This window comes from Apis mellifera, linkage group LG10, assembly GCF_003254395.2.
Source record: "Apis mellifera strain DH4 linkage group LG10, Amel_HAv3.1, whole genome shotgun sequence".
Lineage (NCBI taxonomy): Eukaryota > Metazoa > Arthropoda > Insecta > Hymenoptera > Apidae > Apis > Apis mellifera.
Genome location: NC_037647.1, coordinates 5616876 through 5638369, shown reverse-complemented (window position 1 = coordinate 5638369; position 21494 = coordinate 5616876). Strand labels below are relative to the sequence as shown.

Genomic DNA, 21494 nt, shown 5'->3' with positions numbered 1-21494 from the left:
TTACACAAAACAATTGAATTAAACAAACGTTTAATTATTTAACCATCGATTATAAAATATAACTATAAATTGATATAAACATTTTAAAATCAATTAATATCTAATAAATTCTCCATTTACATCAAAATAAAGAAAATTTTTGCGTAGGAGCAAAAAGAGGAATGGCGAATTTCAAATTTGCCCGAGTATAATAAGAATAATGGTGGACCTGTTACATACGTTATGAATTTATGAGATGATCTAAGACCTTACAAAATCCAGACTCACACGCCAACTTGCATTTTCATGCAATTATTTGTAAGATATTCTTTGTTTCATTTCGCTTCATCGCCTCGCTTATAGTTCCATTCTTTATGGATGAGAATATTTTATACACGATATATCTTGCTATCTCTTCTTTGTTGTTTCAATTTTTCCATTTTCTTATTTCAAAATAGAATGCAAATTGTTAAGAGAGTATTAAGATCATATTGTTTGTTAGTTCTTGATCAAGATGAAACAAAGGAAATATTGTTTTTTTATTAATAAGATAGTATATTTCGTTAATAAGCCAATACCTACTAAGACGATTTTTAAAATTGCATTTTTAATTATGATTTGTTTTAATAATACTAAAATATGCAAAATAGAGAATAATTGGATATTTAGAATATCAAATTCAAAAACATTCCACGAATCTATCAACATCTTATATTTATATTGCAAATGTATATAAACGAAATATACAATTTTTCTTGGAAATATAATTAATAATTATTATATTATTATATTTTATTATAATTATATTTATAATATTTATAATTATAATTATATTTAAATATAATTATATAATATATAATTATATTTAATAAAATATAATTATATTTAAATATTTATAATTATATTTTAAAATATAATTATATTATATAATTATATTTTATTAATCTTTTCCAATAATTCTTATTATTTTTTTTTAATATTTGAATCTATTATTTCTATCTAAATTAAAGTAAAGTTACATTATGATTTCAATATCTAATAAATAATGGAAGAACATTTTGAAGAATCTAAGATATTACAAGATTGCAGAAATATGTTATTAGTCAATCGGCCTCGCTTGTTTTTCTCAAGGATTACAACGAGTACAACTCTTTATATATAAAAAAAAAAAAAAAAAAAAAAAAACAGTGTCAAATTTCTTCCTTAAGTCCATAAATCGAGCTCACCATCGGCTCAACATCATCTTTGTGTCAGCAGCGCCGAGTGAAGCCCGATAAAAAAGGGTTGACGACGAGGCACGACAAGGAGGATTATAAGAGGAGTAAGGAAGAGCCGGGAAAGACCTATTCATAGATCAGTGGCCCTTTCGAGAGTTCGACTTCGGAGAAAGAGACCCGCTTTCAAGACAATGGAATCCTATCTTTAGACGTCACTTAACATGTCGAAAGAGAAAGTGTGTCAGCGACACCTATCCCGATGAAGATAGCGGGAGGATCGAAAAACTATCAGGATCGTTTTCTTTTATTTAATTAATAAACAGAATTTGAAAATAAAAATAAATGGAAAGTGTGATTGGTTATATTGTTCCATTTCCAATGAGATCAGAAACCACTATGACCAATAAAATAATTACTATGATTAGATTGATTGTAAGTACTTGGTACTTGTGTGAAAAGATATATAAAAAATATTATTTCAGTGATAAGAGAAGTAATTATTTAAATGTTTTATACATGAAATTAATTTTGCATGCAATTTTTTTATTTATACATGGAATTAATTTTAAATTTATTTATTAATTGATTATTAAATGAGATAATTTTACATTTTATTTTTTTATTTAGATATTTATTGGAAAAATTTCTTCAATAATTTATAGTTTTATCACGTGAACTAACATATACACATTTTCGACCCAATAAATTAGAAATTTCAAATATTAGCAAGGAAAATATTCAAGCATTTTATTCGATAAACTTAAATATTGCTTTTAAGTATTTTACTCACCAGCTTTTTATATATTTAAATTTATAGTCTTGCCGGTTCTAAAATTTTACTACTCTGTTATTTCTCTTTGGACAATAAACTTATATATAAAGATAAAAATATAAAGATAAAAACTTATAAACCGTGAACTATAATCTTACCTATGAAAGAAATTTAATAAAAAAATAAGGACCTGTAGTAAAAAATTATTTTTAAATTTATTAAAAGAATTTTAATAATTTTTCAACAATATACTATCTTATATCCGTATTTTAAATATAATTATAATATTTCATTTCTATAACAAAACAATACATATGTTTGAATATAAATTTTCTAATGTCTTAATTTAATAATTGCATTGTTTATTACAATTTCTTGTTTTTTAAATTTTATCATAACGATATTAAAGAATAATATCGATATAAATGTTTTCAAATGGATCAAATGTGCAATCACTGTGCATTAAATAGAACCTTTAGATGTCTGATAACAAGGTGTCTGAAGTATTTGAATAATGGGAGTTTGACTATGAGATATTCTATTGTATATGCAATGTCAAATGATATGAATTTACACGTAGTGATAATTAACTGTAAAGCTGAATAATACAATCATCTCACAGCTTCATGTATCAAACGATGACATTGAATGTTACAACCTTGGTATTCGACAAGGATTGTTTGCACTATGAATCGAAATTAATAATTGATTTTGACATGGATCAAGTCAAAATCGATTATAAAAAGAAGTAATAATTTTTAATATAATTCATTGAATATTCTAAAAATTCGGTATCTTTTATTACAGAATTTTGAAGAAGAGAGAAAAAAAAATTTATTTTATGAAGAATAATAACAAATAAAACCTAGAAATAATTAAAATAATTGTATACTTTATTTTCTGTTACTTTCTATCATTTTATTTAAATAATGAAATATTCTTTCAAAATTTCTTTTATACTTTTTATTTCATTTTTTATTTATTTATTTTAATTAATTTTAACATCATCGAATTAGTGATTATTTATTCTTTTAATAATAACTAATCACATAGTAAAATATTATTATTATTAAGGGATGAAGGGAATCGCTTCAACACAAATAAATTAGAGGAAACTAATTAAAGGACTTCTAATTAGTCGTATTTGTCGTTACGTTGCTTTGTAAATCCTGAATTCCTGGTATCGTTTAATAGTAATTTTCAAGATTTACCTTTGATTAATATAGTAGAATGATACTTCATTCAAAATTTAAATTTTGTATCAATAATTTTGCTCTGTCAATTTTGTTGAGCTTTTAAACATCAACAGATATATTATGTTAAATTAAATAAATAAATTTCACACAAGAAATCTAATTATATTATACAGCAAAGAAAATGTTATTACTAAGTATTTTTAAATATCTACATTCTGAAATGATGTAAATCTTATTATACAAATTTATCCTATCCTAATACAAATAAATAAATAATTTAAACGAATTAATTAAAAATAAATAAAAAAAATATTTTTTATTCTTTTGATGAATATGAATTATAAATTCCTCAAATCTCATTTTACTATAAGAGCTAAACCTGATTAACGACATGAAAAATGTATCACAAAATGAGAAAAAAGAAAATAAATCAATAATCGATTGAACGAGATAAAATTAATAATTCAATGAATAAAAACAAATAGTTAGTACTAGTACTGAAATTTCCCTATTTTTCTTAATTCTTCATCAAGCTATTTATCCCAGAGGATAAGAAATATAAGTAAATTTGCAATCTTATTTAATTCCTTGACCTAATATACACAATAACCGACAAATCAAGATAGAATGGAAGTCATAGAAGAAGAAAAACGTAATAACCGATAATAATGGATAAGAAGATGAAATAAGGTTTTTATCGAATAGTAACAAATAGGGTTGAACGAGCAAATTGCTCATTCATTATCAAAGTGGATTTCCGGAAACGAAATTATTTCATTCCAATTGCCTGCCGACAATATCAGCAGGGGTATTGTATGCCTACGTATATACGAAATTTTCCTGTTATTAATTTATTGTTACGAGAGTGACAGAAGGCGACCGAGGACCGTGAAGGATCGATAACCGTTATCGCGGTTGTTACCATGGATACATCAAAAGCTCGTTCGTTAACGCTTCAAAATGATTAAGACAAGCTCACTGTCGCTTAATAAAATTCATCGATCGATTCGAAAGAAGTTTCGGATGTTCGATGGATCTTTGTTTCCAATTCGAGCTACAGAAGGTTCATCAAAGTATTGGAACATTATCTCGAAGGGATATTGATTTAATTAAAAATTAATCCTGATTTTCTTGAAATTTTCTGTATGTAAATTTGTCAAGTTGAAATCTCTTTGAAGGGGTGAAATTCATCTTCCAAGATTTGATTTTGTTTCACGTTTTAAAATAGAATTTTAATAATATTAGAAAACTTTAGAAATATTTGGTTTGAAGATTATAAAATTTGCTTGGATTATTACAAGAATCTCACGATGAAAATCCTCATGAAATTTTTCAATTTGTAAAATATATCTTATATATATATTTACGTATAAAAATAGTAAAATAATTTCTAGTTCACTCTGATCGGATAATTCACCATGGAGAAATCTTGATATAATTATTATTATCGCGTATTAAATCCATTTTATTGTTTCATCTTTGTTTGCACACGTTGTAAATTTTCCTTGAAACACCGATAGCCGATTCCAATGACGCACAATTCAATAAATATTAAAAAAATTCCTCATGTTCAGGATATTTGCGTATCTATTATCAGACATTTATCTGTCGAAACCACTAAAACTTTCGTTTCCGCTTGGTTCAAATACTTGGTATTCGTTCACTCGATCAAATCAAAATAAGCGCGCATCCATCTTCGCAATCAAATTGCACGTGTAAACAGTGAAATTCGTGAAACGAGAAATATTTTGTGAAAAGTCAAAGTGAATCGATTAAAAGAAATGAAAAAAAACTCGATTATATTATTATTATTATTTAAATTTATGAGAAAAATTTTTTAACTTATCTAATTGGAACGATAAATTTAAATCATCACGAATCGCAATACAGTGAATTATTTTTCCTACCAAGATCAAAGATTTGATTGGTGAAAGTTTTTGAAGATTAATTAATCGTGATATGAGAAGACAAATGTATGAATATTTTGAGAAAAAAATGTCTTATAAATAAGAATGATAGAGTGAAAATATTTTAAAAATTCATAAACGTTGAATTTTTCTTTAATTAATCCATAAAATTATTTAACACGTATATTTTAATTATTTAATAAATATAAATAATAATAATAATAATATATAATATATATGATTAAAGTAAATATATAATAGTAACAATTAATAATTTTAGAATATAAAATATTTTTTTTACTCGGTATAAATTTATCTTTTACCGAAAAACATCAACAATTTATTAATCGTTTTATTCCTGTAAGAATTTCTCTACTTTACACTACTGTTTCATATAAAACGGAATATTAAAGTATCTCTCTTATAATATAAGCTTTTTCTAGTGACAAGAATACTTTATCCGGGTTTACGAAAAAGAAAAAGTTCGTTTAATCACGATTAAACAGGAAAGATATTCGATTCCTACTTAGATACGATTCTATCTCGTTTCGTTTTCCAGCTCTCTTCTTTTATTTATATTTTTCTTTTTATTATTAACCACCATTTTCTCGATATTGCAGAGAATGTCTTAAAAGTTCTCGTGCTATCTAATCCAACGAGAAATAAAAATAATGTTAACTTCCCACGGTACGAATTTCAGTGAACAAATGATAGTAATTTGTAAGAGGCAAGTATTCGCTATTTGCAATGATTTGTTTAACTATCGTAGCGTGAAATGGTGAAAAATATTTATCGTATTTTTTCATAGAGTGCATATAAGAAAAAAGTTATTTTGATACGTACCGCTATAAAAGAAATATTTTTAAAATAAATTTCATCTTTTTTGAAATTAATTGAGATAACAAATGTTCTCTTAATATATAAACTTTTATATTTTTTTGTAGTTTTTATATATTTAAAAAAAAAATCCTACTATTTCATAAAATAAATACATGATTATATTTATTTGATATTTAATTTTGCATTTTCAATATGATTATCATTCTCATTTTATCATCTTTAAACAAATTTTCCACATTCTATTAATTTTTCTTTGCCTAAAGTAGTGTTTACATATTTAATTATTATAAACGATTAATTTTATAAAATTATTTATGAAAGGTCTTTATTTTATGAAAAAACATATCTATTTTCAAACTCTTGAAAAGCCTAAGTTTCTATATTTTGAAATTATATTAAAATTATATTTGATTTATATTAACAGGGTAGCAATAATCATTTTATAAAAATTCATTATTTTATTCTAATTAATGATTTTATGTCATTGATAGATCAATGAGCCAAGGGATAATTTTCGATGGCATTAGTCTATGGGTAGTGGAACCAACTCTTCACAGTATAATCGTATACAGCATCGCGATTCCTATAATCTCGGTCCTCGGAATCATTGGAAATATTTTAATTATCTATGTTCTCTTTAACGAGAATTTCAAGGAATCGATATTCACATACTTGAGAGGTCAGATCTAGTTTCTAATCAGATGAAAAAGCATACGAAATCACTGTGAAATCGAATTACTTCGCTTCCCTTCATCCAATTTCAAATTTATCTTTAAGAAGTCGTGTTTTGGTGTCGTGTGTAAAAAAGACCATTTTCACTTTATTGGAATTCTATTCTATTCGATTCGTATTGTCTTTGTTGAAAAAATATATTTTTTTAATCATTTTGCGATTTAAATATTTGTTGAAAATTAAAATTTTGATTAATCTATATTTTATCATTTCATTTTAATATTTTTTTATATGCAAATTGTTAAAATGATTAGTAAATTTTTCACTATAGCGTACAAAAAGTTTAATAATTTTTATTATAAATACGTTTGCAACGTTTTAATTATTTAATTAAAGTGTATTGAAACATATTTTTTTCGAAAATTATTAAATATTATTAAATTTTATAAAAATCGATAATTTATAATAATTTATAATTATATATATAATTTTTTGTTAAATTTCATATTTATTTATTTAATATATATATTATTGGGAAGAAAAAAGAAAAAAAACATAATTGAAGATTGGATTTAAATGATTTTAAATTGAAATTTCCACGTGGTTTAAATTTGACCCAGTTTTCACAAACAGAATTAATTCTGAAATCGATAATTAAATCGTATACTTTTGTCACGATTTAAAAAGAGATTAATTAAATTTTCGACATTCGATATTTGTAAAATTACATTACACGTCTTATAAATTTTGAAATATTGAATACGAACATTTAAATGAAGCAAATATTTATTCCAAACTCGACATGTACGATTTCAAATTTGAAGTTTTCTAAAATTAAGAAAATTAAGAAAAAGTAACCATTGTTTATCCGACAAACATTGAATAGAGAATAAAATTGAATTTACAGTTTTTGCCGCCTCCGATCTCGTCACTTGTTCCATGCTCGTGTTTTCCGGTTTAGCAAGAGGTGTCTTTTGGTGTAAAAACGGATGGTTGGAGTTTGACGCGTTTGTCTATTTACCTGTTGCCTCCGTTTCATCCAACATCACAGTTTGGGCCACCATGTGTGTCACTGTCGACAGGCTGGCCATTGTTTTTAGGTAATCAACAATTAAAAATTTCTAAAATATTAATTAATACGTTAAAAATGAAATTGATAAATCATCAATTAAATACAATTATTTTTTTCTGCTTTGTAACTCTTTCTCTTGACACTCGTTTATCATCGATATTTACGTGTTTCGTAACCATCTTCCAAGATCTCGTAATTTACTTTTTCTTACCTTCTTAAAACTTATAATTACTTGCAAACTCGATCGTCCTAAACGTTAATCATCGCTATTCACCTTTTTACGATACTTAACGATAAGATGGAAGTTTAACAAGGTCTTGGCTTTTCGATCGATAGCATGCCAAGGTGCAGACCACCAAAGTTTTGCGATTATAGAACGGCGAGAAAATTGATGATTTTCTCCAGTTGTCTCGCCATTTTGCTTAACGTACCGTATTGTTTGATTTACACCTACAACGCACAAGGAGATTTGGTTACAACGAGTTTCTTTCATTCGTGGTGAGTAATAAAATATAATATGAGAGAATGGAAATTAAAAATTTGTCAAAAGACATTTTTAATAATAGATTTTTTCCGTTATTATTTTTGCTCTAGAAGATCGATTAGAATTGCTATATATATATATACACATATTTCTATTATTTTTTTGAAATATAATTTAAATATTAATTCCATTCAATCAAACATTATTCTCCTTCTAAATCTTAAAGCAAGCGAGAATAAAATTTAGAATGAATTTACAGGTTGTACAATCTTCAAAACTGGTTACAATTCGTATTGCATGGTTTGATACCCACTGTTCTCTTGTTGGTGGCGAATATAATCATGTGTCATTCAATCAGAAAAATCTTGAAACGAAGGCAATTGGTGTTGCGGTACAAAAATATACGGGAAGGAAATCGTCTGAAGGTATACGAATGAAAATGATTTATAAGTCGACTTTTTTTCATGATATGAAATTTTAATTTTACAAGGGATATAAATAAAATGATATAATATTTCTATGAATAATTACCTTATCTTAGATTGATTCGAAAATATAGTTGTTCTTAATATATCATTAATCTCCATGTCAAATTGAATTAGAACAGGTGATTCGACATAGTTATTTATAATCCACCACTTATGTACATATATACGACTACTTATAAATATATATCTTCATATATTTCACGAATCATCTAAAATTTGCTCGCATCATATGTAAACTTAGTATATTTGTAGAAATTTCCACTATCAGTTTTTATGCTAAAAAATGTATTAAATATACGACTTTGAATACACATTGTGATTGGATGCTTTAATTTAAGATATTTGCACAGCTCGAAGGAATGTTTAATAGTAGTACAGACAACAGGAATTGTCTGTTCTACAAAAGTTTATGCTCGATAAATCAAGCATTGTTTAAAATTTATCAATAAATGAGATTTACATAGTTTTTACTATTTTGTCTATAAAAATATTTCGTTCAATATTAATCGCTTTATTTTATCACATTAATTAATCACATTGATAACTTTATGAATGTGAATTTATTGCTTTATTTGATCAATACAATTTTTTAAAAAAGTTCTTCGATTCTTTGTTACAAGTTTAGTTAATTAAATATACTTAAAAAAAACTTATTGATCTAAGTTGAAACAGCGAATTTAAAATTCATCGTCACAATATTTGCAATTATAAAATTTTGAATATATCATTAAATCATATTTTCATCTTATATTACTAATAAAATTATGATATCATTATTTTACAAAACATCATGTTTTTTGAAGTTCTTGAAACTTTCAATAACTTTTTCATTGCTATATTTTTGCTTTGAGATTATTATGCATAATTATTTTAATTAATTTGTCTTTATTTATTATTAACTTTATTTTAACAAATTAACAAATTAATTAGACTTTAAGTAAATCGACCAATATGAACAAGGCTTAATTTTACTCATCACTTGAAGAAGATCTATAAACACAAATGTCGTCATAGTCATCATCAAAATTAGATTGTTACACGTTCATTGAACAGATGTGGATCCATATTTTATCGATTTACGTTTACGATATACGAGTTTCCCTCGTATACATTATTCCGATGCATATTATAGTTAATTATAGAATGCATTCAATCGTAAAAAATTGTTGTTTTTCAGAATCAGGCACGAATGAACGTGATGATGGTTGGCATCGTGTTCGTATTCCTTGTCGGCGAGGTGCCAACTCATTTGGCATCACGACTCAGTGCTTTGACGCTTCTTTATGGTGGAGATCCGACAAAAGTCTCTGAATATTATATGGAGACGTGAGTATTGCCTTTGAATAACATTAAGTGTGAGTTATGCAATTATTATTACAATGAGATCTCATTTATCATTTTTTATTCGAGTCAAATCTTGAAAAAAAATTTAAAAAAATTGGAAGTTTCATTGTTTTTTGTATACAATATATTTTTTAAATTTACTTTCTCTAACATTTCTTTCTTTTTTTTCTTTTCTTTCTAAAATCTACTATTTCTATTACTAGAAATTAATTTCAAGAACATTTTCATGATATCTTTTGTATTATTTGCTTAAGTTACTCAGAAATCAAGATCAACTCCATTTTCTAAAAAATATTTAATTTCAACATCAAAACTTTCAATTCTTAAATCAAATGATGTATTTTATTTGTTATTTGATAATTTGGTCAAGTTTTTGACTTTTATATTAGCTCATTTTGTAAATTGAAATTTTCAATAGTATTGTTTCTTGTGATATTTTATTATAATGTTTCTATCTTATAACATTTTCTACAAAATTAACGCAATGTATCATTAACAATATTATTAATACATCAATACATTGTGCATTATCTTATCTAAATAATTATAATGAATCAATGTTATTGTACTTTAAATATTCTTGATTGAATAATATTATAAAATTTAATAATATATTATTAATTATATTTAAATTTACATTAATATTTGAACAGATTTCGCATGTACGCTACTCTTTTGAACGCGATATCGAGTTCGGCCAATTTTGTGCTCTACTGTTTGCTAAGCCAACGTTTTCATTCACATTTGAAGCATCTTCTGACTGGCAAAACTAGGCAGGGAAGCAATAACATCAAAAGCCACGTTTCATACGTGGTACGAGTCGAGTCCAGTGATATCGAAATAAATAACTTTGAATGTACTAACGTTAAATATTTCTAACTTTTTATCATTATTATTTTTTATTGCTATATTTTATTCTATCTCACATTTCTTAAAAATAAAAATTATTTTATATTCATACTAGAATACATCTGATTAGTAATTTTTTAATGATATATCAAATATCTATGAATATATGTATCAATCTATATCTATATTAGAATGAAATGAAAAAATTAAAATTGTACAATTATTTTTTAATTGCGAGGAAAATCTTGATCTTCTACATAAAAGTATATTACTTTTTCAAATTTAATTCAAATTTATTTGAAATTATTTACACATAAATCCCAGAATAAAGAAAATTTATAAAATTAATGAAAATTATTTTTAATTGGTTTATAACTCTTTGAAAAATTTATAGATCAAATTCCAATTTTAATAATTTAAATAGACAAGATAATTTTTACTCGCTATTAAAATTTTGCACCTATATTTCATTTCATTCTAACATTTAAAATAAATATATGTAAATTATCCTCTGTTGTATAAAAATATAAATAAAATGAATTTTGCTAAAAATTATTGTCCATCCAAATAAATTAATAGATCACTCTTTATACATACTGAGTTCATAATCAGAATTTTTCCAAATTTGTTTGGGAAGTTGCTGATTCCATGCGAGGAAAATACGTTTATTCAGAGTTGACGTATCGTATTTTTTCAAATTTACGTTCATCGGGACGGAGATGAATAATTTCGAGGCAGGTGGTACTTTTTTCTTTTTACGAACGGAAAAAAAGTCAATTATGAAATAATAAAAGAATTCAACGAAACTTATCACCGAACCACCCAGGCAAAGTCCAAAGATTCCTCCGAAGGAAGCTGAAATTTATTTTATAATTAATCTAACTTGTTAAATTTATATTGCTATACTTTTACATTTTAATCACAGATATATTTTAAATTTAAATCACAATCTCGATTAAATATAATTCAAAAATATATATATACGCATCTTAATCTCGATCTTAATCACGAACTTTCAAAGAAAATTCCCTCGTTCTCGCGTGTAAACTTTATCCTCTGCCTTTGTTTTTTTAATCGAACTTCTAGAACTCGTGCTCCGTTTCACGAAGAAGGTTTAACTCTTCTTTATTCTCTTGGACGCGATTCCCTATTAACCAACGAAAAAAAGAAAAAAAGGCAAGACATATGGAATTATTTCCTCTTACCGAGAAGATTGTCCCATCCTAAGATATTTTGCTTCCGGTACTCGAGATACGTGCCATCTCGAAAATAAGCGTACAGAAACGAAGTGTTATTAAGGTTTAAGCCACGCCTGTAAACGATCAACACATTTTATGCTTTATATCGTAATTGAAAAAAAATTTGTTTATATTTCTATGATTTATTTCTCTATTAAATGAGTTGAATTAAAAATTAAAATAATACCAATTTTAATATCAATTATAGCCATAATTGTTATATATTTAGAGTGATATAATTGATATTATATGATAAACGTTCAGTTATTATTTTTTTATAATAATTTTTGCTCCATTAATTAACTTACGTTATTTCAGAATCAAAATCTGTGCTGTCCATTGGTATCGATTCAGTAACTATTTCGTAATTTACGTCGCTACATTGTGGAAGACAATCGCAATCGTTGATGTGCAATGATTGTATCTGCGACAGATTTCCTGTTTGAAAAATGAAAATAAAAATTTGCTTTAATCACATTAAAAAGATTATATTTTGCAATTTTATTTTGATTTTATATCGAAATTGTTTAATTCATTACCGCAAAAATGTTTACTGTAGAAAAATAAATATTCGTTATTTACTTACTCCTACGAGCCAGAATGCAATCCACATCCGTCAAATAACAAGTGCGCTCGTATGGATCTATTAACATAACCAATGAATATTCGTAGCTATGATAATTCAAATAATAATTCATAAGAATAATTTTATTTCTAATAAAAAAGATATATTTAATCAAGAAATTCTATTATTGAATATGTATTGTAATTCCACGTTAAATTGTTAAATTCTGTGTTATTATTATTAATTATTTAATGAGAAATGATTTATTTTTGTATTATCATTAAAAGATTTTGAATTCTTTTGTGAATATTTTATGACTCAACAAAAAATTTTTAATATTTATTGTTAATAATTTCGTTCTTAAATTCTTTTCTCTAAGATACAATTTTTTCTTTTTTTTTTCGTATTAACAGTTAATTTTAAGAATCTATAATAAATCTATAATAATAATAAACCTATAATATTTTTGTAATTATTCATTTGATGAAAATTATTTACATAAATTACTTACGATCATCAGGAAAAAAAAAGGGCAAACATCCACAAAAACCATGAATTTTCTTTTGTAAGCATTTCGAGATGCACGTTTGATAATTATATTTCTGGTCTCCATCGTATAGTGTATAATTTATATCTGCAGGTAGCTAAAAACATAAAAAAAAATCATGTTAATATATTTTTAATAATATTTTTCGATCAAATATTTTTAAAATTCTTAATTTACCTCATCGTCAAACAGGCACATCCTTTTAATTAGAGGTATATACTGAAGATCTTTCGAGCTTTTTATTTTAGTGCCTGTAAGTGTCATCGACATTACATGGGCAGGTTGCAAACTCGCAGATTGTGCACCGACATCCGGATAATCTAATGGATCGTGGATCAAAATAGTGGCGCCTACAAATTGTCTTACCGAACTTTTATAATTTTTAGCATCGATATTCAACGCTACTGCCAAACCTATGTCACGTCCTGTTCCAGGTACATTCTGAAATTTGAGAAAATTTAGGTATATAATTTCGTTTAATATTTTTTATATTATTTATTATTGAAGATATAATTATTGGAAAAGTTATAAATTTTTTTCAGCAAAGAGAAGAATGGATCGTTAAATTAAGAATTAATTTCAATTTATTTCATTTTCAGATAATGATCGATTCAAGAATATAAATTGAAGAATCTTTATTTTGTTTGATAAATGAAATAAAATAATTAATCTATTATCTATTTTTTCTTTGCTCAAAATGATTTTTTATACATATTAGTATATTTTTGATTTTAAATATTATGCATAATAAATTTTTATGAGTTAATGATACTTTTTATTTTTCAAAAGTAGTATTACCAGAACGTGGCTAACACCTGGTAAAAGATCGGAAGAATTCGTTTCTTTGTCGTCAATAGCCATATAATTTGTTAACCATGAAAATTTATTACTGAAAAACATTAAAATCGATAAACATAATATATTAATAATATATTAATAACAGTAAAAATTAATTCATTAATAATATGTAAAATTAACAATATTACTTTACTTGTAATCGATAGAATGATAATTAAAACCACAACAGAAACCCTCCTTCGACTTCACTATTTTGAAAATTTTACTACAATTATAAAGTTGTCCCAACCAACCGCATCTCACTAACAACAGGTCGCAAGGTTGCATCAACTGCAAAAAGAGAAAGAAAAGAATTAGAAGAAATTAAATTATCTTAATTTCCAAGTTACTTACAATTTTTCTATTTTCTTTCATTTTTTCAACTATATATTTCCATATATTTGTTTTACATAATAACCTATTCAGAGCAGTTATAATTTCATAAACAAAATGGAAGAAAAGTATTATTCACCTCGAGCATAAGTTTCTCCACAGTGTAACCAAGAATGTCGAGTGCCCAGGACGCAGTTGCGTTATCGATCTCAATTTTGTCTGGTCGTATCAGTTTCATCAGAGAAGAGAACAATTTGTTAGTCATGTCTCTATTGAATCCATACATCAGCCTATTAAAAGAAATTGTTTCTCAGAAATGTACACATGGTAGAGTTCTCTCGTTATTGAATTCACGTACGCGTGAAATATGTTTGAACAACATCTTTTCTTTCTTTTCTTCCTTTTTAAAATATTATACTAGGAACGTGATACTCGAAACTTTGAAACACTTTAAATCTCAAAGGATAAGAGACATTTTATGTATAATATTTTAAGATATTATTAATTTAATCTATTAAATAGATTTAATAACAAATAAAAAATTATAAATTGAAGATATTAAAGTAAATTTTTTTCTTTCGCGAAATTGAATCGAGAAATACTAAACAGATAATTTCTACGATGTTAAAACGATTATCCATTTTTCCTAAATATTTTAACGAAGTTGTAAATTATTATGAAACACAATGTAAGGTAGATCTATGATTCTCTTTCGAAAAAGCTAATTTCATACAAAAGATATTATCATGAACATTTCGTTATTAGTTGTTTTGTCATTATTCTACTTGGATAAAGTATCATAACGAGTACTATTTCCATAAATATATTATAATACGTAAAACAATTTTCTTTTTATTACATTCATGTATTTTTCTGAATGTGACACAGATCTAAATTTGTTGAGACACGTGCAACTTTTTCATAACATTAAATGATGATATGAATAAATTATAATCCTATTAAATGAAAAAGAATATTGTTTTTTTTATATACATAGAGAATGTTATCATTCGTGGAACATCTTTAAAGAAAAAATAAATAGAAAAATTAAAAATTGAAATTGAAACTAAAACCATTTTTTAATATTATTCCTATACAATAAATTTATAATATTTTTATTCTGATAAAGACACTCTGTAAATATTATCTAAATAATATATCTAAAAAGCTTTTATAGCAAAATGCAATTATAAACACTTTACTCACTATATCTATACGAATCATAAATTCTTACTTACAATTTTTGTGCGATCTTATCAGCGTGAGGTTTGTATACTTTGTTGTTGTTACATATAGTGATACCTGGAAAATGTAATTCCTTTATGGGATTCGATGTGTCAATTATCGTCACTGTAGGATTGTTCAAATAGTACATCGATAATCGTAACATCATTATTGCGCAAAAGATAATTGCTGCCACGCAGATCTAAATAATAACATTAAATTATTAATTATTATAAAAAATTATTAGATAAAAATATAAAAATTATTCATATTGAAATTAGAAGATGGATAAAAAATAAATTGTTTCACTTACCGTTAACCAAATTATTTTATGAAAAGTCGTTTTGCCTATAATGATGTATCGAAAACCATGTAGTGCTGTATTTTCGCAATAATTGCGAAAAAATGAGTTTATAGTTTGCGCGAATTTTGATAAACATCCTGAATTGAAATATTATTAAATCATTTGAATTAAAGTATCTTTCTTTTAAGAAAACTTTTAAGAGAAAATATTTTTGTATATGTTATTATACATTAATATTGAAATATTTATTAAAACTGAAATATTTATATTGTAAAGTATTTTGATAAATGTTTTTTTTAATTCTTCAGAATCATCTCTCATAAATATGTAAAATATACTTAAAAGAATATTTTTATAATATGTCTTATACTATAAAAATATTTATTGGATAGAATATCTTCATGTACTTTTTTATTCAAAACTTTCTTGTTGAAAGTAGAAATACGTGACACTAATTTTATTTAGAACTTTCTAATAAAAAAGACGATATGAGATATTGAATATTGTGTGTAGAAACGATATTGTGTTGTAAAAAGATCATTAACAATGATTAAATAAAACGAAAATTACAACTATTTTTTATAACAATCATCTTTCGAACATTCATTAATTTTTTCCTGCAAAAAATGTTTTTTATTTCTTTACATCGTATTAATAGTGTTATATGTAAATATCTTCTCTATTATAATATTAAATACATATATAATTTATAATAATTATAATTTTCTATTTATTATAAATTAAATTTTTACTATATGATTATCATATATATGATAATTTAACATGTTATAAGTAAAAGATATAATCAATAATTACAATACATATTTCATGTGAAATTGAAAGCACTCTGCTTTGGAGGATATTTGGAGAAAAGGAATATCAAATGATAAGAGATAAACCAACGTGAGCAACATGAACCATAAGAGAAATATAGAAACACGGATAAAATAAAGATAATCCAAACTTACTATTAGTAAAAATATATTAGTCAAATAAATAGTCAAATAAATAAGTGAAAACTGAAATGAACCAAATTATGAAAGAATAAATATTCTAACAAAATTTTCCTAAACTACGTTATATAATGCTAATGTTTTTGATATTAAGCAATAGATATCTTAGATTTAAAATTAACATTAGCATCAATCATTAATTAGTATCCATAACATAAAAATGATTAATTCATTATCAAATAACAGTAACTGTTGATAAATTAATATCTATTATTATCTATACAATTATACTTATTATGTATACAATTAATCAGTTTTAAAAAATACTTCAATATTCACATTTTAAATAAAGACTTTCATTTTAAAAATCATAATGTAAAAATTTAAATAGCTTTAAAATGTATCATTTAGATAATGTAAAAAGATTCAAAATATTACATTACATAAAAATCTTTTTTTACTTTAAGTTACTTTTCACTTACCCTTCCTCAGTTTCTTCTTATACACGTTACGAGCATTCTGACATTTACTATTCATGTTATTATGTATCTTCAATGAACCTTCTCAACACTCGTTACAAACATCCATCGAAAACTGAGCAAAGAAAAGAAGAGCAAGCAAATGAAGATGTCGAATCGCGATAATGTTTGACACGCTTATATTACGTTGATTTTATCGGCATGTTTTAATTTCATTTTCCATCAATTTTGTTCGACGAATTCTATGAAATGTCATCAAGATCGCAGTCGCTTATTTTGCGGCCACTTAGGTAAATGATATGAGACCAAGTGGTTATAAAAATACCGTATCACTCAATTTGTAAAGTTGCAATATAAAAATAATAAAAAAAATTTTTTCATAACATAATGCACTTATTATTCCTTTATAATACATATAAACATATATAATATTTAATGTTCAATGATAATAGTATCATCTACTGAATACGAAAAAAAAGATTTCAAATATATCAAGAAAATTATATCAAAGTAAAAAATTTTTATTATTCAAATCAATTAAAAATCGAAGATGTTTCATATTTCTATTATTTTTCGCCAACATTCGATTATTAATCAAATTACAAAATTATTTGAATATATAAATATATTGAATATTAAATATATAAATTATATGAATATATAAATTATTTGAATATATATAAATTTCAAAGAAATATAGACAAGAAGAGAAAACAATGTGAGATAAACAAAGAAATGGAAATGAATTCTGAAATTAGTGCCATCTAGTAGAGCCAGTGTTAGAAAAATCGTCTATTACAACTGAAATACCGATAAGAAATAGATTGACGGAATATTTCATTCTGAAATATCAACCAAGAAAGATCAATCTAGGAACGCCATCTATCGCACTAAACTATAATTATATACATAATATTATTAATTAAAAGATATAAACAAAGAAAAATCTCACACTATAATTTTAAAAACTGACATGAGAATTATACATCATGAAACATTATATATTCATATGAAAAAAAAATTGTATTTAAAATTATATATTCATATGAAAAAATAATCGCGCTCGCAGCCAATTAGCTCATATCATTTCTTATAAAATATATAAATGTATTACAAATTACGCATACAATAATATAATTATATATTATATAAAAAATAATATGATTTCCCAGGTCTCACCGCATGGAGGTTGCTGCGAATTGGAGACCCACCCTATCCACGACGTCCCATCCACCCACCATTAATACGAAAATTTATTTATTCATAAATAAATTCTCCTTTCGATGTATGTTTGCAAAACGTTCAAACATTTGAACGTTGTGCAACACGAGCAACAAAAGGAGCCGTAAAAAAAGAAACCGGCGCGGAAGACTAAACCTGAAAATAAAATTTAAATCAAGAGAATTTCTATCAATATTTTACATTTCCATCGGCGTGTGAAAATGAAAAATGATTGATAGTAAAAAGGGCAGGCAAAAAAAAAAAAGAAAAAAAATAAGCGAAATAAGCATCCCAGAAAGCACTACACCCATCTAATTATCTACAGTATCTACTTTTCTACAATATACTACTTTATTTAATAAAGTAGTATCTTGATTGTACATGTACTTAATTTTAAAAACGTTTTCTTTAATCAATATCATTTTCAACAAAATCTTTTTCCCCTGTAAAAAAATCCTGAAACAAATTTAAATTAAAAGTATGACATTAACATTTTACTTATTCTAAAAAGCTTTTCTCTTCCTCTCTTTCCTAATTAAACATTTTGTTTGTAATTCTGTTTATTGAAAATCTAACAAATTCTCTTCATAACCATATCTACATTCACACTGATGACACACAATTTTCAAAAAATTTGATACGAGATAAACCACATGTGGCAAGAGGAAAATGCAAATCAGGATATATCAATGATAGTTAGTGAACAAAGTCACGTAGCTATCAAGTATCAAGTATTTGCTTATAACGAGGAAATTAAGGATGGCAGGATGATCATATTGCCTTGAAAGATAGGAAAACTTTTGGTTTGGAAAACGAAGCAGAGTAGGAAAGGCGAAATTGCCTTTTTTAATAAAAAGAAGAACAAAACACCGTTTATAAATCCTATGTTTTTCATAATCTACTCTACCTAATATAAAAATTAGAATATTTATTTGATGATGAGATGCAATCCATTTCGTTGAAAAGTGAGGAGGATACCTGAAACAGACTATACAACAGAATTAGTGAAACTCAAACAACAAAAGTAATTAATTTTCAACAAATGAAGAGATCACACGTTATTTCGTATCTATTTTTTCCTGTTTATTTTCTTCAATTCATATCTGTAACAAACTCAATTACCAGATTAGTAATTAAAAAATAATTTAAAAGGAAAATAATTATTAATTAAAAAAAAAAATCAAATTATCAAAATGTTGTTAAGCAATTCATGATTTCAAATGAAAGATATTTATCGATAAGAAAGATTTTTAACAATTTTTAACAGTATTTTCAATAACAAACGCACTTAATAAGAGGGTGCTGAAAAGAGAAAAACGACGAAAAGGTAACCAGAAGGGTTACCAAAATAATTATCCACTCAATGTGAACCCGAACAAACCGTGAGTGGAATTTTCTTTTTATTTCGCAACACTATTATACTAAAATCTCAAAAGAAAACGCGAAGAGTGCTTTATTATAACTTCAAGTGCAATTCTTTATCAAGAAAAAAAAGATAAAAAGAAAAAAAAAGAAAGAAAGATAAAAAATTCGCGAAAACATATACGAAACTCTGATAAAATAATTTATGCACTCATTATTTTATTGTAGACGCAACACTAAATGCGGAAGATTGCAGCCATAGTCAGAGACTGCCGTCGTACAATCACCCTTTGTACAGCCTTTTTGACTGTAATAGGTGATTCAGGAACGAGCTGGAACGTACTTCCACAATCCAAGTGGAAGAAATATGGGCAATTTGGACAAATAAACGCAACACTACTATAAAAAACGCGATCATTCATCAACGCAACACTAATTCTTCAAATGAATTTAATTAATAAACAAAATTTAATGAATTTAATATTATTATTCTATAAATCTAAAAAGCTATTTGAAATATCACGATATCATAAATTGATATAATAAGAAAGAATAAATTCAAGTTCAAATATTCAAAAAAATAAATAAATAAATAAAAAATAACTAATTCATAATGAAAATAATTAAAAGCAATCGCGATAATTTTTTCAACGCAACTCTAATTCAACCCGTTATTAATCAATCGCAACACTAATGCAAATTTGCCCGCGATTTGCCCATGATGACTGGATGAACGATGGGCCAGCATGCAAATTGGCCAAGACGATACAACATATACTACGTATTACTAAACGAGCACAATGACAAAGTAGTAACAATGACTTCCCATTCTTTGGACCCAGACAAGATCCAAAAAATGAGAAACCATTCGTTGCAGCCCCTCTTCGTGACAGTTTGTCGAGGCCTCTTCGGTCTTCCTCCTTCGGGCGCAATGCCCGCTGAAACTTAAATCTAGGCTCGAGATTCACTAATCGCAAATCAAAGAAAAAAAGGAAAAAAAAAGGGACTAAGTCGCGGAAGCTAAGTGCACATGGACGACCAACGATCGCAATGATCATTCTCCGTACATGCACAGAATCTCGAGCGCAACGTTCGTTTCGAAAGCAAATCACGACCGCGACCGCGAAATTCGAAAAATCGATGAGCAAAGCCAGAGACGAATGGCATAATCGTCCATTTATCGCAGCTTTTCCCTCGATTTATCAAATTTTATTTCCTGAAACAGGTTGTCACGCGAAAAACGCGCCTACCCGATCAGAGACTGTGACAACCTGCCCGGCCCTACCTACTTATAATTAACAGACATGCCAGAAGTATACTACCTATCCTACCTAACCCTATATTTAAAAAATGGCAAAACAGGCACACCAACACACTCATTCCACGATTCTCACGCATAACACCCGGGCGCAAAAGCCTACACTAGGGAAAACGTCCCGGGACGTCTCCGACACCCGGGCTTGGCACACTACTCGCACACTCTAACTTTACGTACCATTTTCCTGAAATCGACTGGCGATGGCTAGCGACCATTGCGTGAAACGCGACAAAAATGCGTGTATCTACATTTCTACATTTTAATTCTGAATATTTATAAATATGTAATATTTT

At 25.9% G+C, this 21494-nt stretch overlaps 2 protein-coding genes across 4 annotated transcripts; one reads left to right on the top strand and one right to left on the bottom strand.

The window, feature by feature from the left end:
- The first annotated feature begins 6382 nt into the window (after positions 1-6382).
- Positions 6383-11229, top strand: LOC102655521 (G-protein coupled receptor 54). Its single transcript, XM_026443295.1, has 6 exons — positions 6383-6590; positions 7491-7683; positions 7992-8153; positions 8399-8564; positions 9805-9953; positions 10625-11229. Exons 1-6 carry the CDS (start codon positions 6407-6409, stop codon positions 10848-10850), a joined length of 1080 nt encoding a protein of 359 aa, XP_026299080.1. The 5' UTR covers positions 6383-6406; the 3' UTR covers positions 10851-11229.
- LOC724767 (sodium channel protein Nach) lies at positions 9591-17800 on the bottom strand. 3 transcript variants are annotated; one of them, XM_001120664.5, is made up of 13 exons: positions 17304-17798; positions 15878-16005; positions 15579-15766; positions 14480-14630; positions 14162-14298; positions 13969-14059; positions 13348-13611; positions 13135-13267; positions 12645-12701; positions 12367-12496; positions 12026-12132; positions 11418-11675; positions 9591-9934 (listed from the first exon to the last, which is right to left on the bottom strand). In XM_001120664.5, the coding sequence occupies exons 1-13, from the start codon at positions 17356-17358 to the stop codon at positions 9909-9911; spliced, it is 1725 nt and encodes a 574-aa protein (XP_001120664.2). In that variant the 5' UTR covers positions 17359-17798; the 3' UTR covers positions 9591-9908. The 3 variants fall into 3 exon arrangements, with proteins under 3 accessions (XP_001120664.2, XP_006562965.1, XP_006562964.1); XM_006562902.3 differs by lacking the exon at positions 15878-16005 and having other exon boundaries at positions 15579-15642; positions 17304-17796; XM_006562901.3 differs by lacking the exons at positions 9591-9934; positions 11418-11675 and adding an exon at positions 11723-11967 and having other exon boundaries at positions 17304-17800.
- Between the last annotated feature and the right edge of the window lie 3694 nt (positions 17801-21494).

Bases quoted from the DNA above. Each gene is read 5' to 3' on its own strand.
- LOC102655521 (XM_026443295.1), top strand. From the start codon at position 6,407: ATGAGCCAAGGGATAATTTTCGATGGCATTAGTCTATGGGTAGTGGAA. The intron at 6,591-7,490 runs GTCAGATCTAGT...TTGAATTTACAG, and splicing joins GATATTCACATACTTGAGAG to TTTTTGCCGCCTCCGATCTC. The intron at 9,954-10,624 runs GTGAGTATTGCC...ATATTTGAACAG, and splicing joins TCTGAATATTATATGGAGAC to ATTTCGCATGTACGCTACTC.
- LOC724767 (XM_001120664.5), bottom strand. From the start codon at position 17,358: ATGAATAGTAAATGTCAGAATGCTCGTAACGTGTATAAGAAGAAACTG. The intron at 16,006-17,303 runs GTAAGTGAAAAG...ATTTCAATTCAG, and splicing joins TAAGAAGAAACTGAGGAAGG to GATGTTTATCAAAATTCGCG. The intron at 12,702-13,134 runs GTAAGTAATTTA...TTATGTTAATAG, and splicing joins CTTTTTTTTTCCTGATGATC to ATCCATACGAGCGCACTTGT.